The 18,485-nt window shown below is 54.6% G+C and overlaps 1 protein-coding gene across 4 annotated transcripts in view; it reads right to left on the reverse strand.

The window, feature by feature from the left end:
- The window catches only part of Tp73 (tumor protein p73), a 45,597-nt gene that overhangs the window by 3,733 nt on the left and 23,379 nt on the right, over positions 1-18,485 (reverse strand). For all 4 annotated transcript variants that reach the window (XM_059256302.1, XM_059256299.1, XM_059256301.1 and 1 more), the window contains exons 3-9: positions 17,289-17,531; positions 4,696-4,882; positions 4,059-4,174; positions 1,857-1,966; positions 1,515-1,657; positions 1,100-1,188; positions 318-445 (exon numbers count right to left, since the gene is read on the reverse strand). In XM_059256302.1, coding sequence (XP_059112285.1) covers positions 318-445; positions 1,100-1,188; positions 1,515-1,657; positions 1,857-1,966; positions 4,059-4,174; positions 4,696-4,882; positions 17,289-17,531 — 1,016 coding nt within the window. The remainder of the gene's footprint in view (positions 1-317; positions 446-1,099; positions 1,189-1,514; positions 1,658-1,856; positions 1,967-4,058; positions 4,175-4,695; positions 4,883-17,288; positions 17,532-18,485) is intronic.

Here is an 18,485-nt window from a genome sequence, read left to right on the forward strand (position 1 = left end):
CAGGTAGGTGAAGACCCCGCCTCTCAGAGAGCTACCAGGACGATTGACATCTCACCAGCAACTCAGCCCCTCCTGCCCCTTACTGATGAACATTTACAAGGCCCATGGGAGGCAGAGGTGTGGTGGAGGTGGGGGCCCAGGATCCCAGGGCAGTCTAAGTTCCAGAAGGCTTCCTGGAGGAGAAGATGACAGCTGAGAACTGAACTGCCTTGATCCTACTGTCCAGCCCTGTGTGCCACACCTCCTGTGTTCCTGGCCTTCTCTCTGCTGGGTCAGAATACCCACACTTCCCCATCCAGATAGTGGGGTTCACTCACGGCCTCTGTAGGAGCTGCTGCTGCTGCTGCTGTCGATAGGAGTCGACGAGAGGCTGTGGTACAAGTTCCATCAGTTCCAGACTCTCCTTGACTTTCATCAAGATCTCAAAGTTCTCCCGGCCTCGCACCTGAGCACAGAGAGGCAGACCCTCTGCCCAGGTGCCCGGGAGCCTCCACTGGCTCCACACCCCTGGTGGGAGGGGCAGCTGAAGCCTTAGGAGGACTTCAGGTTTGTAGCAAAGGGTTGCTCTTCTCTTGGAGTCCCCTGGTATTCCAAATCTCAGGATACCCTGGATTTCTTTCTTCTTTCCAGGGGTAGGTGTAGGAAGTGGGTCCCTAGGGGTTCAGAGAACCATGCCCAGTCTTCCCTGCTAAGAGGCTCTCCTCCTCTTCCTCCCACTCAACAGCTATAGGTCTTAAAGCAGGACTCACAATCCAGGAAATAGCGTTCTTTCAGAGTACACCATGATCTCGCCACTATCCAGTGTTCAGGTCATGAAAACATAGGCTATCCCCTATAGGGTCATGGATTCCTACTGAATCTCCACTGTAGGGGTCTCCTTGGTGCAGAGCTAACCCGGCTGACATCTTCATGCTCACCAAGTTTAGGCACTACAGGTTTGGACTCTGAACAGAGCATCCTTTGAACCACACCTCCTTCAGGTACATAGGCTCAATCCTCAGGCGGCATCTGGAATTCCCCAGCCTGGGCTCTTGGGTAATGGGAACACACAGGCCTTGTCCCCCCAGCCCACTCACTTGATAGCCAAGTGCCCACTCACATGCATGTAGAACATGTCCTCATCTCCATGTCGCCTCTTTTTCACATTGGCACCCAGGGAAGGGATGGCAGGAGGGCTCTGCTTGAATGCTGGGAAGCAGGTCAGGTAAGACACATGAGCCAGAGGGCAAAGGCTGAGGTGCCCAGGTGAACCTCAGTCACGGGTGCAGCATGGGCACAGTGCAAACCTAGGCCAGAGGGAGCCAGGCCCAGAGCTGCCTCTCCCTAGCCTCCGAGCACAGACAAGTGAGATGTATTGGGTTGCACTTGCCCTGGTCAGCCAGAGAGGCAGTTGAGACCATGGATGGGAGTATGCTTGGTGCCTTTCTGTGGTGGCACTCCAACTCACACCCGGCGTGTCCGACTCCATCCTCAGGGATAACCCACCCTGCCCCATGGCCCAGAGCACCACGCACCACGTTTACTGGCAGCCCCATTCTTTGTGGCACTCTCATTCAGGGCCTGCTGCTCCCGGTAGTGGTCTTCATCAGCTTTGCGGTCACGGCCAGGGCAGGCACAGATGCGACCCTCGAAAGACCGGCGGCCCAGCACCTGTCCACTGTTGGGTGGACACAGCACAACTATGAGCTCAGAGGACCACTCCTGACCATGTCCACCCCCTGCAGACCCCACAGGACTGGCCTTGGAGTTGAGTGCCCTCAGAAGAGAGCAAGCCCTCTCTGTGTCCATGACATGCCCCACAGAGTGCTGGCCCAAGTCCCTGCCCCACCTCTACCATCCTGTCACCGCAGACTCACTCCCGGGTCTCCAGGGTGATGATAACGAGGATGGGCCTCCGATTCATGCCCCCTACGCAGCTGCTGTTACACATGAAGTTGTAGAGGATGGTGGTGAATTCTGTTCCCACCTGTCCACAGGGGAGGCAGGGAAAGGGCTCAGTGTCAGCATGCAGGGCCCACCTATCGGAGAAGGGACTTCTAGCTGCCACATCTGGCCCTAGTTCTGGATAGGCATAGAAGTGCTGCACTCTGTCATCTACCCATCTATCCACCATCTATTAATCCTGTCTATGCACTCATCCATTCATCTCTCTACTTTTCCATCTACCATCCATCAAGCCATCCACCCATCCTTTCATCAAGTCATCCACCTATCCATCCACTTACATGCCTGCCCACTCATCCACATATCCAGCTATCCATCTATCTACCTACCCACCCACTCACCCATATATCCATCTGTCCACCGACCCATTCACCTACCCCATTCACTTGCCTGCCAACTTCTCATCCATTTATCCACTCACCCATCTATTCATTCATCCACTCACTCACCCACCCGTTCATTTGCTTACCCATCTACCCATCTATCGACCCACTTACATTCCTGCCCATCCACCCTCCCGTTCATCACCCACTCACTTGCCTGACTACCCACCTATCCACTACACCTATCCCTCCACCCACACATCCATACACTCACTTGAGATTGCCTACCCACCCACTGATCCATTTGTGCCCTCATAACACTCTGCCGGTTCTGGGATCAGAGAGCTCAGTCTTGGTTTCTGCTCTTAGATGAAGTTCAGAATCTCTGGTGTGGTTGCCTCAGCCATCTCCCATAAGACAGGCAGAGGTCAAATCTCAAGGCTCCATGTGAGTGGGTGTGTGCATGGGCCTTTGTGGCATGTGTGTGTTGCATACTGTGGGTTCATCTGAGCAGAAGAATAAAAAGGAATCCATCCCCAGAATGGAGTTTCCATGGTCTTGTAGATCAGGACACAAAAGCCATAAATGCCAGCCCTTCCTAGAACTTGCACCTGACAGCCACTAGAGGGCGAGAGACTCCCACTTTGTCTGCAAGCCTGAGCTGGAGCGACCTCCAGGAAAGGGGAGGATGCTGGTGTGTGCATGCTTGTCCCTGGGCCCTGTCCTACAGCTACAGCAAGCTTTCTCGAAGGACCACAGGGCTTGGCAGAGGGTAGGGCAGGCCTCATATCGGCACAGGGATGGACCTGACTGCAGTCCTCCTTGGAGTCTCCACCCTGGTGCCGCCCACCATCATCCCTGCAGTGCAGCTTCCCTCCACCTGGGCCTTTGGCCCCCACTGGAACTCATATCAGATCTAGAACGGTGATCACATGCCCTTCTGCTGTCAAAAGTTGACGCCCTTCCTCTCCAGTCTTTCTTCACTTGACTACTTCTGTAACCATCACTTACAGCCCTCACGTCTGGTCTGTGCCCCCTTCCTCCAGCCCAAGCCTCCATGTCCACCCTGTACCCCATATCCAGCCTGGGCCACTCACCTCCACTATACCCCACCTCCAGCTTGCACCCCACTTCCGAGGCTTGGCACACAGGCCCTCTCAGTCTCATCCTTCACCCCGTCTTTCCTAGTCTCCTGAGCCCACGTTCCGCAGCTCCAGTCCCCTGTAGTCATCTCCTGTGATCCCCCAGCCTGGTCTAGGGGCCCTTTCATGATCTCTAGCCCTCAGCATGGAATTCCCTACCTTCCATCCAACACCCTATGCTTGCTGCCTTGGTTTTTGTCCCTGCAAATGGAGTCTGAGATGCCCAGGAACTCTTTCTCACTCCCATGTCTAGGAAGCTATACCAACACTGGGAGACAGACAAGAAGATTAGCTCCTCCTAGGAGGGAAGAGCTGAAGGCTTGGAGGTCATGTGATCATTCCTTGCTATACAGCTGGGGATATTGTGTGTGTGTGTGTGTGTGTGTGTGTGTGTGTGTGTGTGTGTGAGAGAGAGAGAGAGAGAGAGAGAGAGAGAGAGAGAGAGAGAGAGAGAGAGAGAGAGAGAGAAGAGAACTGAAGAGAAATGAAGTTGGATGGAGCCCAGGCCTGAGGGTCAGGGCTCACAGTGTGTGGTCACAAATGAACTGTCAGGAAAAGTCCCTGAGAGTCATGCTGAACTCAGAGCAGTGGCTCAGGGAACCCCACCCTGTAAGGCTGGCTTTGTATCCTAATCTGGTCCCCAGCCTACCTGGGGGGGTTCGTAGGGTACAACCACACTTTGCCGGCCAGTGACAGGGTCATCCACATACTGGGAGAGGTTGTTGCCTTCTACTCGGATGAGGTGGCTAGCCGGGGCAGACTGTCCTGCCAGGAGGGGATACAGCTTTAGAGAGAGACACATCTTCCAACCTGTCACCTCCGTACCAGGTGCATGGCAGAACTGAGACTGTAGGGCTTGTCCCTGTGGGAGTCCTGGGCAAGGCTCACATCTGTGCAACCCTCATTCAGGTGGCCTTGAGCCTGTCAGATGCTGTTCCAAGATCTTCTGACCCTGGGGTTATTATAGGCTTCACCAGGAACACTGCAGGAATGGTCCACAGGGCTCCCCAGCGTCAGCTGGTCCCTCAGACCAGAGCTACACCCCTGCTGGGACATTAGCCTCTTGGGCTGCACTCAGAGCTGAGGAAATGGACTGGGAGGGATGAGGTGGGGTTCTTGCTCAAAGTTCCTGGTGAGGGGACTGCTGAGAGCACCACCAGCCCACACTCACTGGCCTGCATCTCTCAGTTCCACTGCTGGCCAGGTTTCCCCTTCAGTTGGGCCCTCAGGCCACCGGCCATGGTGCTACAGAGTTTGGGGACCCACAGTGGAGAGGGGGTGCTCACCTTCATTGAAGTCCCTGCCAAGCTCATGGTTGGGGCAGCGCTTAACGATGTCGGTCACGTGCTCTGCCTTCTTGTAGACAGGCATGGCCCGGATGGCCGTGCCTGGGGGCGGTGGTGTGGACACCTTGATCTGGATAGGGCATGTCTTGGCAATCTGGCAATACAGCTTCTTCAAAAGTGGGGAGTACTGGAGGGAGGGAAATGCCAGATTGAGATCACAGCCCAGCCCCACATGCTTGTCCAGGCTGGGCCCCTTCCGCGAGACCCCTTTCCCAAGCACCCTGACGAGGCCTGCTCCCGTGTGTCCCCTCTTTCAGGAATCCTTCCTTCAGAGTGTAGAGATGGGTATGCCTGCCGCCCACTCAGCAACTGCCTGGCTGTTTACACCTGAATCCCGAAGGCTGCGAGGGGTAGACTGTTGGATAAAGATGGTAAAGAGTGAGAAAGTGTGGGGAGGACAGTGGGAATCGGTCTCTGACTTGTCTTCCCAGCCTAACTCTTTGGCCTGGCTGCAGAGGTAGATTTGCAGCATTGAGTTTGTTGGACAAGCTCGGAATTGCATTTTGCTGCTTTGCACAGAAGAAACACTCCACAGATGGACTGCTTGCCCCTTCCACCCTTATTCTCCAATGGAGAACTCTCTGGACCAGCAAGGCCTTACATGTTGACCAGCCACACAGCACTGTTCCACCAACGAAAGTTACTAAGTCCAGGCAGCCAAACTCTGTAGTTGTGTGAGGCAAGACCCAGTTTCCCCATCCTAGAACCTGACTGGGCCTGAGGTCATGCCAGGGCCTGCCCCGGGGACAATAGATGCTACCAATGCTCCAGCATCCATGTCCTGTGGCCCAGGTCTCCCATCTAAGCACTGAACTGGCCCTGTTGAGGCCACTTCTATTATGTTCACTTATTTACATGCTAGCTGACCCTCCACTCTCGCTCCTGAAACTCCTGGAGACTCCTCACACCTTCCTCCTCAAGGGCAATGGAGGTTCCCGCTCTTGGGTTTAGAGGGGATTTTGATGGTGCTTCACCCCTCTAAAGGCCCCATTGACTCAGAATCATGAGTTACATCAGCCTGGAAAATGTTCACCATGCTCCATTATGACAGTCGGGGAAACCGAGGTCAGAGATGGTGAGCTGTTAACAAACCTGGAAAGAGCAGGTGATGCTCACACAGCAAGTCTTTTCCTTGCAGGGAGAGTGGGGGATCCACAGGCCTAAGGTTTCCCATAAGGAGCTCGCAGAATCTCATATATCATGGGCCAATGCAAGGCAGAGAAGGCAGGAGAGAGAGGCACATGAAGTAGGTCCCTTCCGTTCTACTTAAAGAGCGAGAGGCTCACTATGAGGACCTGCGAAGGCCTGAGGGATTGTTTTGAAAAGCAGAGAGAGCAGCTGAAGGAGCCTGTATTCTCAAAGGAGCAGCTTGGAGCCACACCAGGGAGGCCAGCTTGGTTTTCTGGGGTGACATAAAGTTCGCAGTGTGGGATCCTCAAGCATTAAGTAAATTAATATACACAGTGCCAGGCAAACAGTTGGTACCAGTAGAGTGCCCAGGCCTCTTACTTATTCACAAATGAAGGCTTCCCAACAAGACCCAGGCTCAGATAATTGCACATGACCTAGCTAGTCCTGAGCTCAGAGGGACTCAACCTAAGGTCAACCAAGGCAGCTTCCTGGTGAAGGGATATCCATCATTAACCAGCATCGGCTGAGTACCCATTGTTTGCCCATTGCTGAGGCCTAGGCTACTTACAGAAAATAGGCTGAGCGGTGGGGGGCGGCACTGGGGTCAGAGTCACCAGAGGCAGCAAAAGGAGATTAGCCTTTGAAGTCTGGCCGCTTGGCTCCCTGTACTGGCTCAGGAATGTAGGCTGGATTGCTCTAAACACTGGACCACCTGCCAAGTTTGTCTACCACTGGCTTACCACAAGACCCCCAGATGCCAGCTGTGTGGCCGAGTGCCAGCAAGGTCAGATGCCTCTTATTCCAGCATGGTTGCTCTCATTACCAGGTGAGGTCATTTGTGGGTTGGCACAGTTGACGGGGGACCCACAGACCTGGGTTCTCTTGCAATGGTCTTTCCAGAGCTGACTGACTACCCAGAGGTTCCTTTCTCGCCCATGCTTTAGCTCATGACCTGAGAAGGGGTCATAGACCCAGTAGGGCCTGAGCCAGGACGGGCTGGGAGCAGGCCAGGTATGGTGGTTCCCTGGGGCCACATTCCTGGGAAGCCCAAACAAGCCTGGAGGGAGGGAGGGTGCATTACGCTCCTCTCTGTGTTCCTACCAGGATGGAGCCAGGCTCAGGGCACAGCCCAGCCACAGAGGGAGGCATCGGAGCTCCCCTCCCCCACCCACCCACTCCGGAGCAGTGGGAAGCGTCAAACCTTGCCTCACCACAGTGCCCATTCCTGGAGCCCTGTCCCAGCCCTGCAGGCCATTGCCCCCCTCCCCATCACTGCCCTCTGAGGATCTAAGACACTTGGCTCCACCCCCAAGTCATGCACTACCACTGCCAAGGTGTGGTCAGAGTCCTGACCCTCTTCGGAAGGCGGCTTTTGTGCCTACAGGTGTCCTGGGATGGGTGTGAGGTGGTACTGCCCTCCATGGCTTACAGTGGGACCCGGGGGAGGGGGCAGTCTGGAGAAAGATAGGGATACATTTCAGAGTAGCAGAGCTGGTAAGGGACAAGCCACAGATGCCCCACCCTGGGGAGGAGCTCAAAGTGCCGGGAGCTGTCCCTGGTACCAATGCAGCGACTGTGGCATGATAATCCCCAGAGAAAGAATCAGAGCTGGGAAGTCGGTGGGACAAGTCTCCCACCGAGGCATTGTGGAGGGAAGCCCAAGTCCAAGGATGAAGCTACAGGGGGCCCCTCTCCCTAGGGCAAGGCAAAGGCTTCGCCTCACTTCTGCATCCTCCAGTGGTGTCCCTAGTCCAATGGTCTTGGGGTGTTGGGGCACACACACCTGCCAGCCCTACACTGGCCACAGGTTAAATCTGTGGGAATCTATTTCAGCCAGGGGTGGGGAGTTTCAGGGAGGGAGGCCAAGGCTTCCCCAACCTCGGAGGGTCAGAAGGTAAAACCAGCAACCACAGGGAAACTCTCCAGGATACTCCAGTCCTCAGACCAGGAAGTCGCCAGCGTTCCCCTTCCTGGGCAGACCTTATGGGGTCAGTCCTCAGGGTCAGATTCTGAAGAAGGGGCAGGAGGGTGGACATCTTTTTTCCAGGGTGTCACGTGAGGATGCTTCCTCCCTGCTGCCCTCCTCCCGCCTCTCCTTCCCTAGAACCGCTAGGTGGATGTGTTTCAACAGATTCCGAGCTGATAAAATCTTATTTATCTTCGGCTGTTGACACAGAGCCGTCCAGACTTGCCTGCGCGCGGATGCGTGTGTTCCGCGGGGCTTGCAGGAAGTACTTTGCCCAACATCGGAGCAGAGCAGACATCCCTCCTGCCGAGGCTCCTCTCCCGACCCCTCCTCCTCCCCTCCCTCCCTTCCCCCACCCCAGTCCAAGATGGTCGGGGCCTGGCTGGAAGCCCCTAGCCTGGCAGGGCTGGTGCAGGGTGGTGGGTGAGAGGGTGGGCGGGGGCGGGCGCGGCACAGGGCTGTTAATTTCCTCGCACCCGCTCCCGGCAGCTGGGTGCCCGGCACAGGCAGGTTTGGGCAGGAGGACAGTGGGGAGGTGATAATAACTTGTCTGTCATTTTCTCGGGACATGTAGCATCTTGCAAACCGCAAATACCGTTAACCAGCTTGGGTGAATCTGTTAGAACAGATTCTGAACGAAAGGCTGTGGTGGGGGCTTTATTTTTTTAATTTTTTCATAGCCCACTTTTATATAGTGTGTGTGTGTGTGTGTGTGTGTGTGTGTGTGTGTGTGTGTGTGTGAGCGCGCGCGCGTGCACGCTCTCGTGTTTCTGGACTCTGGGGCTCTGGACCCCTTTGAGAATCAGCCCCATGGTCACAGGCTTTTACTCTTGCTAGGGCAGATCCACAGAGCAGGGCACAGAATCTGGTAAGCTCTGACTGATCTCTTAAATCTGGAGGAACCCAGGTCCACAGGCCCTAAGTTGTGGCTCCTTTCCCTGTTTCCTTTCCTCTCAAGAAAGGCCACTGTAAGAGATGCAGACCCACGGATCCTATCAGCCACTCTGTGGGCACATCTGGCACAATTCACTATCATGACCACTCATTTCCATGTTCAATCAGGGGACATCTGAGGGCATGGGTGGGTTCTTACACAGACTAGGGAGCCCTGATAGGACAGGGGTCTAAATCTAAGCCCTAGGGAGGGGAATGATGCTCGGGTGGCAGTCACCCAGCCTGTGCCAGAGCACCTCATGCCAGGATATAGGTTGAGGGCAGGGAGAGTCCATGTGCTATGAACCCATCTTTGGAGGCCTCAGGCTCCAGTGCCTGGCCCTGCCAAGTGTGAGAGAAACAGGCAGTAGTTATTCTTAAAGAGCTGAAGCCTGAGCGAGGGTAAAGGACACCCAGGAGGCAGATGTGAAGTCTGACCGCTGTCCTGTGAGTCCAGCGCCATAGTCTGTGGACAAAGACCCATTCCCCTGGGGAGAGGCAGGCCAGGAGCTAGCTGGGGACACCCCTCGGGAGCTAGGCAGCCTGTCCCACCAAACAGGCAAGCAGGAGCCATACAGGTACCTTGGTGGCTTGGGAGACAGAGTGCTCTCTTATATACCAAGACTGTAGAGTCAGAGGGCCCAGGTCACGGGGTTTGGGCCTGCTTAGCCTCTGCATGAGCAGAGAACCTTCCAGCAGTTTCTGCCCTAGGCTAGGGAGCTGGGAAGCAGATTGAGACCTATGTGTGAGGGCCTGATAGAGTTGTGTCGAGGAGAAAGGGAGGGTAATGGTTGAGAATTTGGAAAGAATGCCTGGTTGAGGGATCTACATGGAAACCCAAGGAAGAAGAGGAACCCTATCCATACAGCTTCCTCTGCAAGGTTCCTGGGTCTACCCCAACTTCTTGGGAACTAGAACTTGGCTTCCAAAAGCTGCCAACTGAGCTGGGGTAGTTCAGTAACCACACGTTGTGATGTTACATTTGCCGTACATCTCTAGTTCTTGGCAAATAGCTCTTAAAAATCCAGAGGCTCTTCAAAGCAACAATGCCTTTTTATGCTAATGACTGGATGAGGGCTGAGGGAGGCCTGCTTCCCTGCATAGCTCCTGGAGAGATCCAGGCAGTATGTGCAGCACCACAGCCCAAGCCTTTGGGAAGGAGCAGAGAGGATGAAGGTCAATTCGGTCCCCAATGTCAGGTGATGAATCACGGCTACATAATGAAGCTTCTGCACACATCCCAAGGACAGGACTTGGTCATCTTCTGGACAGCTGGACTTGTGGAGGTCCCTGGAGATAGTACCCAGAGAAAGCAGAGCCAGAGAGGACTGGAAAGTGATGTCCTTTCTCTACCTTGTCTCACACATTCCTTCCCTGACCACACTTTGCCCCATGTGTCTCTTTGTCTGCTTAGGTAACTAGACAAGTAGTTTTCAGAGTCCTGTGAGCTGCTGGGACAGATGTCAGCCCCAAATGGTAGCAGCCAGAGACCTTAAGTAAGGCAGTGCTACCATGGGGGCATCCTTGGGTTTAGAGCCTTCGCTGGGGAAGGCAGTCAGCTCTAGACAGCTCAGCATCAGGCCTGTCTAGAGCTGGATAATGCTGGCTGGCGTCTGCTGCTGTATTGTGGCTGGCTTGCTGTAGGGAGGAGTCTCCACACCTTTCGGAGGGGGCAGTCACAGAAGTGTTAGAAGTGAGTTTGAGTTTGGTTCTGTCCTCTCAAGACCTGATACCTCAATCTTTGGCCCTTTGTTTCCACCAGACATGGCAGGCCAAGGGACTGAGATCAGGGTCTAGATACACTGGGTTAGTACAAGAGGTCAGGTGGCCAAGCAGAACACCAAAGCCAGGAAAGACAGGCAGCTCTGGGCTGGGTTATGTTTCTGGGGGAGAGGAGGCTGCCAGGTGGGGGTGCCTCCCCTGACATCACGTCATCAGGGTGGATGGAGCCTCCAGGAAGCTGGTTGGATGGGTGCAGCTGACCTTTGCACAAATGCTGTGTGATGCCCCAGCTCCAGATGGCCACTGTCAGGATTTTCTGAGACTTCCCTAGGAGGTACTGTCACCTGCCCCTAGCTTGGGCGTCTAATCTTATTCCAGAACCCAGGGCCATCCGGGACCTCAGGTGCAGCATAGCAGGGAATTTATTCAGAACACATTGTGGTGGGGTCCTAAGTGCCATAGCCTCATCCTCTTTGTGAGTCCAAACAGGACCCCCGTCACCCTTCCTCCTCATCCAGTCAGCAGGAGAGTCGCACCTTGTGTCTTGGCCACTCATGGGAGCAGCCTGCTGCTGTAAACAGCCCTGCCTGGCCTGTCCTCCGGCCTTCAGTCATCAGCCTCTGGAGAAAAAAAAAATGCTCTGACAAGGGCCCAGTGATAAGGGACTCACTGGACTGTCCAGCACAAGATCCCACAGGGAGGCTGGTGCCAGCCTGCTCTGTGCACAGCATGGAGCCCCTGCTGGCTGTCCATGGTGAAGTCCCTACCCATCCTCAAACTGTAGCTTCCACCGGCAGAATCAACTTTGTCAGTATGGGGACTGCAAAGGTATCATAGGACAGTCTGACATGCCTCATCTCTACTCCAGCTGTGACCCTTCTAAACACTGACCTTGGCCAGCTCCTTCTCTCAGGACCTGTGGCTTTCCATACAGTCTCAGGGGCTAGTGACAGCCAGGAGCCAGGGAAGCAATTTGGGGATGTGTGTGTGTGTGTGTGTGTGTGTGTGTGTGTGTGTGTGTGTTGGGGAGAGTCACTCTTCAGTGCCGTAGGCAACAGCTGGTTAGAATGTAAGTTTCCACTAAACTTTGGGCACTTTATTGTAGTTTTGGGACAGGAACATTCAGGAGTCTAAATCTCTGATCCTGCATTAAGCACAGCATAGCAGACTAGGAGCTTCCCTGGAACCAGGACCAAGTGCGGGGTACGGCACTGCCTCATGTCACCCTCCTAAGACTCAGCAGGTCCCCCTAGGCTGTCCAGCACGAGGGGACACCAAGTGAGTAGACAGAGCATAGACTGCTGATGGAGAGGCAGGTATACAGGCCAGGCACTGAGTGGTGTGCCTGGAATTTGGGTTACTGAATTGTTTCTGCCTTAATTGACACACCAGAAACTTTTCCAAAGAGCTTCTCTGCCCTCAAGTGTACTGCACAGCCTGGCTTTGCAACCTGCTACCCAGTCTCGGAGCACCAGTCTTGGTCCACCATATCTTCTTGTACCGACCAGGGTGACGGCCAAAGGCCCCTTCCTCCCCACTCTCAAAGCCTAGGATATTCCAACTCATGTAAAAGCAACAGAGTTCCTGGATGGGCTGTGGGCTTTTCCCAGGAGGAGGTGACAGGGTCTGGGCCTCCAGGGCAAAGATAACTATTCTGGAATGGCCCTCACGCACCATAAGATTAACTTAGCTTAGCTTCCAAAGTGGGAGTCCGATAAATTTCAAGCATTTCTCCTATAACCTACCACCAACCTGGAGGGCAGGTATGCAAAACTCAACTCCACTCAGCTCTGGAGCTCACCTTGCTCTGTTCCCCAAACAAAGTCCAGCTTTGGCCTGTGATGGCCACTTCCCCTACCCTGGCCTCTCACGCAGCTATAAAGTGTGTTGGTAGACCTGAGGTGCAATGGGCGGAGCTAGGTTCAGCAGGGCGCGTGTATTGTGGATCACCAATGGAGAAAGGCAGGAGGGGTGGTCCACAGGCCTGGCTGGCTTACTCACCTTGGAGATTGGTCAACCCTACAACATTCTAACCAGAAAGCACTTAAGAATCTACCCAGGGTAGATGGTGGGCAGATAATGTGTCTCTCTGTCAGCACGAGTGACAACAAAAACTCTCAAGGTGATAAAGAACAAGCCAAGCTCCCTTCTTTGAGGCAGGCAGGCCTCTGAGTGTCAAAGCCTCCTTACGATTGTCCACAGAGCTCCTAAGGTCCCAGAACCACCCCTGGAGAACTTGGAGCAGTGGGTGGGCAGAGAGAGTTCCACAGACTCCTGGGATATGCCACTGGGTTACCATCCTGCCTCTGCCCTTTGCTGATCTGTGACCTGCCCTGGACCTGCCCTGAGTTTCTCATCTGTAATGTGGGAAAGGATGTATATACAACTACTGCAGGCTGAGGGATGGCACCAGGGGTCCTGAGACGCCACGGCTGTATCAGCTGCCCAGAGCGCAGAAAACAGGGAGCCTTCCACAACTCCTGTCAGATCAGGTCCCTATCCATTCTCCCCTAAAGTTCTCCTCAGTGCAGCATGAGCTGATGAGAGAGAGTCTGTGGAAGTATCAGCTCTAGGCCTTCCAGGGTCACACCAGCTTGCCTGAGTGGAGAGAACAGGGGAGTGAACCAGGAACCACACTCCCAGGTCACACAGATGAGTCTCCAAAAAAATGGATGGTTTTTTTGGAGTCTCCAAAAAAAAATATGAATCAGAACTCAGTCCTCCATGGCACCACGGGATAGAGTCCTATCCCACAAGGTGCCCTGTTTCCTTGCCCCCACTAGAACTCCAGAGATATGTGGTGTGACTATTCAGGTGGGGAGCATTCTTAGTCGCAGGGACCAGATTGCCAGTGTCTAGCTGCACATGGATCCAGGGGTTCAGAGTCTCCAGGCTAGATTCTGTGCCCACTGGGGACTAAAGTGGAAAGGGGAGCAGAGACTCATTTCTGCTGCAGGTACCCAGCACAGACCCAGGGCCAGCCTACCAGGAGCCCATCTTCTCCTGCAAGGCTACACACAATATGAGCAATTGCTGTAATTCCTCTCTAAGTGCTCTTGTTTCCCCTAATAATTCACGTTTCATCTCCACAATAAACATTGTTAGAACCCTTCTCTAGGCTTTAAATATACATAATTGCTCCCGGTGCCAGTAAAAGGTATTAATTCCATTTATGCATTCCATAAACTTTTAGGATAACGCAATTGATACCACAATCATGTTGGGACACCTCCTCTATTCTTCTGCTTTGCAAACCTCCGAGGGGCTGGAAAGTTTGTTCCAAATCCATTAGTGTTGACTCAGCCCCATCCTCCCCAGGAATCCCTCACAGAGGCTTTGTGCTTCCCGCCAGGGGCTGGCGGGTGGGTGGGTAGCAGCTCTTTCTCAAGATAGGCAGGCAGGCAGGCAGGCAGACAGACAGACAGACACACACACACACACACACACACACACACACACACACGAAGGCTGAGGGCAGCTGAAGGTTACTTGGGGCCATGTCTAAGCCACCTATCTGTTCATCCATGATGCTCCCAGGCCAGTCAAGCCATCCATGAACATGCCCTCACTATTGGCCTCCTCTGTAACAAGCTGGCTGTGTCACAGCGTTCCCCTGGGGTTCTACAGACACCATACCCGGCCAGAGTGACCATCCACATGGGCCCTCTTGCCTAACTGCAGAGCCCTGTCTCTAAATGTCTGCAGTACTGAAGACCGCCACCTCTCTCCGCAGGACAAAGCCAGCGCAAAGGGGTTGCACCAGGGCTGGACAGCAGCCGGACTCTCATCTCATCACGCTGTTTGGGTGTGTAAAGGAACTTGTCCCACCTCCTCCTCTGCTGAGGGACTCCTGAGACCAGCTGTCCACAATCTCACACAAACACAAAGCCCTCTTCTGTCCAATCCACTTGCTGCTCAGCCTTTTCTGAGGAAAGGGGCTGTCAGAACCCAAGGCAGTAACCAGGGAGGCTAGCATGTGTGCTCACATGCTCATCCACATTTGTTGGCATGCTGTGTGTTTACTGGTGTATGTGCGTACATCTGTGTATCCATATAGATAGGTCCCTGAGCACATGTATGTTTACACCCTTGTGTGATCATAGATATATGTGCATGCACGCACTACACACATCTGTGTACCTAGGTGTCCATGCCTGTGGAACCCTGTGCACATGTATACAGTGTGTATATGTTCATACAAGAACACAAACTGAAGGCCCAGACCCCTTATTGCACAAGCAGAATTTCAGGCTGAGGGAAGCTAATTAGGGCAAACAGATCCTCTGGGGCTGGAAAGGCCCAAAGCGGCTTCAGCAATGCCAAGGCCAAAGGCCCCATTAACAGCTGTGGTCACTTGGAGGCCAGTGAGGGTGTTTTTGCCAATCTGAGAGAAATGAAGGCAGCAGTCAATATGGAATTGTACTTGAGAAAAATATGAATTATCTATCAGTTACCAGCCAGTGGTGCGGCAGGGGCCTAGGTGCAGAAGCCTAGGTGGCAAGTCTGGGCAGCACTCACACAGTTGGACCCCCAGAGCTGAGAGCGGCCGCTGCCAGCCCCTTCCTTAGGCATTGAGAAAAGCCGTTGGGTGTCTGCTCCTAGATCGCTGAGGTGCCAAAAATCTCATTATCAATGTTGGTCCCACCTCCACCCCCTGTGTGGCAGGGCTGGGAGGGGCAGGAAATAGCATCCTCTTGCTCGACAGCTCAGATCTGCTGCCCTGGCACTGGGTGAAGGTTGGGTCGGGAGGCCAAGCCTTCTGTGCTCCCTGGTATGTCTAGCCAGCCAGGAACTACCCCATGAGGACAGCTAAAGCAGGGCAGCAGGAAACAAACCATTATGGAAGGCTTGATGCCAAATACCTCAGAAGGGGTTGCAGAGGCCCCAAGTGGAAGGAGGAAGCCAACAGAGAGGGCAGTGCCTGCCCCTCTCTAAGACCAATGCTGACCATCTGAGGTACCCTGAACCCTCAGACATGGCAGAGACTGACCCCATCAACATCCTCAAGAAAATAGATGAAAGGAGGCAATGCCACAAGCTACATCATTCCCAGGATTTAAGGGACTTCCTCCAGACACTACCAGACCTTTATGACTGGCCGGGTCACCCTAAGAGGGGAAGACAGACTTAGGGAATGCGTTTGAAAGTGGAAGGGCAGTGTAGGGAGCCTCTTATCACTGGAGCTACCCATGTGTCTCCTGGGCTTCCTGACCTGACCCCAGGTCACTCAGCTGGGGTGGAGGAAGAGTCTAGGGTCCACCTCCCTCACCCCGCCCCAGCTACAGACAGTATAGAAGAAGAGACCTTCAGCAGGGTAGTTCTATAGAAAGGCCAACTTCAGGAGGCCATGCTGGATGGCTCCCTCATGTCCACTGCCCCAAGACAAGAGGGAGAGCTGTGTACTATACCAGCTCCATCTCATTCAGACCCTTATCACCATCCCTCAGTCAGCAATGGCTTGTGGTTGGGGAGAATGGAGCACATGGGGTAGAGTAACTCTGGGTAAAGTGCTGTCTGTAGTCACCCAGCCCCTCTTGGCCCACGGTAGCCCATCAGAGCTCCAGCAGTTGGGCTGAACCATCACTTAACCACAGGCCGGAAGCTGGGGAGCCCACCATGAACAGTAGCCAACCCAGGCCAACCAGACTGATCATCTGTGGCCACATACAGGGCTGGCTCTGTCCAGCCCTTCAGTCTCCAGGGAGACTGTGAAAGCCACAACAGTGGGACTTAGGGTTTGGAGAGGAGCCTTGGGAAGGGGGTCGCTCCTGTTTGGAGGTGAGACAGAGCTTGCACAGCAGAGGCTGCCCCAGCCCTAGCTCCAGCTGTTCCCTAGAGAGGATGGATGATGAAGATGCTGCTCAGGAGCTGACCCAGAATCCCTCAGCACACCTCCTATCATCCCAGATGGTGCCCAGCTGGAAGACTCTGAGACTACCCTTCTGACCCAATGCCCTGTATTCCCTGCACTTCTGGACATCGTCCCTGGAGCCTTACTCTGTCCTCCTGCAGCCCTTACTCCTGGAGACAGCCTGGATGCTCTGGTTAAGAAGGCTCATGGCAGTGACCACCGTGTCCTAAGCCCGGCTCCTCCTTACCAGCTGCATAGCTCTGAGCAGTTTGCTTTCCCTTCTCACACCTCAGCTTCTCTGGCTGTGCAATGGGTGAGTCAAAGCACTTAGCTGGCTACCCAACTCCCAGCAAGTGTGCAGGGGGGATTTTTGTCAACATCAGCTAATTCCCAGCCACAAGCCAGACTGTTCCAAGAGGTACTAGAGAAAGGACCAGAGCTCCCAGCACTGTGCTTACACCCCTGGAGATCAGGTCCCAAGCCAATGCAGAGATGTGAGAGCAAAGCCCAAATCCACAACCAGCAAGCGGCCACACCACCTGGGGGAGGCAGCCTCCAAGGGCCTCTGTGGGCCCCCAAGACTCAGCAGAGGTGCAGGACTCCGCTCAGGATAGATTTCAAGGCACTGAGCACACACACAAAAAAGCCAGCCATTCTCCCTGCCCCAGGACCTCATAAATTGCAACACTCTCAACCTTTCTGGACCTGTGGGAGGCTGGCTGACTCTGGTCACACGTCCATTCGAGGGGTGGGCACACCCACACTGCCCAGCCCCAGGACCCGCCTCCTGCTTGATGCTCCTCCTGGCCCTGGCCAGCAGGAAATTCCATGTGGACAGCATGTGTGCTCAGACAGACCTCAGTGTCAGGACCGTGGCATTCTACCCCACTGCCCTCCCTCCGGACGCCCGCGGACAACGGGGCTACTCACCGTCCAGGTGGCTGACTTGGCTGTGCTCGACTGCTGGAAGGTGACCTCAAAGTGGTGGGGGCCAGGGTAGTCCGTGTTGGAAGGGATGACAGGCGCTGGAGACATGGTGTCGAAAGTGGAGCTGGGCTGCGCGTAGGGCGAGTGGGTGGGTGCGCTGGCAGCGTGCTCTGGGGTGTAGGGGCTGGCCGGGGCCGCGCGGCTGCCCATCTGGTCCATGGCGCTGCTGAGCAAATTGAACTGGGCCTGGCAAGGAAGGGGGAGGAGGGAGGGAAGAAACAAGGGCTAAGGTGGAAGCCCCAGCTCAGGCTCTTGTCCCATTGGGGAGGTGTCTTATTACAGGAGCCTTAAAGGGCCAGCCGGCTCCAAGTCATCCCAAATATTTCCTGGGGCCCCCACCCCACCCCAACAGGCCACTACTTGTGTTGGGATAAACGCACATTCACCTCTCCTGCCTGCCCCTCTCCGTCTGCCTCCTGGGTGCCAGGGCTTCTGGGGATCCACCCAGGTGCCAGCAAGGTGGATTGGGGCTTTGCACACCAACCTGGAGGGGAGCTATTTGGTTGGGAAGGTTCCCAACCCAAGACCCCTGTGGGCTCCACTACGGTCCAGGACAGCATAGGGGCTGGAATGTCACATAGATCAAAGTCCTGAAGGCCCGTAGCCTGGCAGCAAGGGTGGGGTGGGGATACACTGTGTTCTGGAGCATGGGTGCCCTGAAGCCATGGAAGGTCAGATGTGACTCCTAGGTCCAGCTCTCAGAGTGAGGGACAGAGGTCAGGCTGCCATCAGTCCCAGAGGTCCCAACAGTCACTTTCAAAGGAATTTCTTTAAGCTGTCGGCTTTATCTCCATTACAATGACTTCCCCATTCCTCCAGGGTTGGCATCTCCTCCTAGCATCCCTGCCGGTTCTCTAGGAAAGCCCAGGCAGCCCAGCCCTTCCTCCAAATCAACTCAGTGAGCCGCTCCTTCACCATGCTTGGGACCCCACTGTCCCAGGAACTTTAGAGAGGCCCCACCTCCCCGCCATGGGTGTCTCAACAGGTATCAGCCTGAGGATTACCCAGTCACATCCAAAGGCATCAAGCAGGAAGGCTTTGGAAAGACAGTACCAATGCCAGAGTGGGTCCCTGAGTTGCTTAATTGATCCTCTCTGTGCTGATGATCTTTCCTGCAAACTCAGCTGGACTTCTACAGGC

Source organism: Peromyscus eremicus, chromosome 2 (genome assembly GCF_949786415.1).
Source record: "Peromyscus eremicus chromosome 2, PerEre_H2_v1, whole genome shotgun sequence".
NCBI lineage: Eukaryota > Metazoa > Chordata > Mammalia > Rodentia > Cricetidae > Peromyscus > Peromyscus eremicus.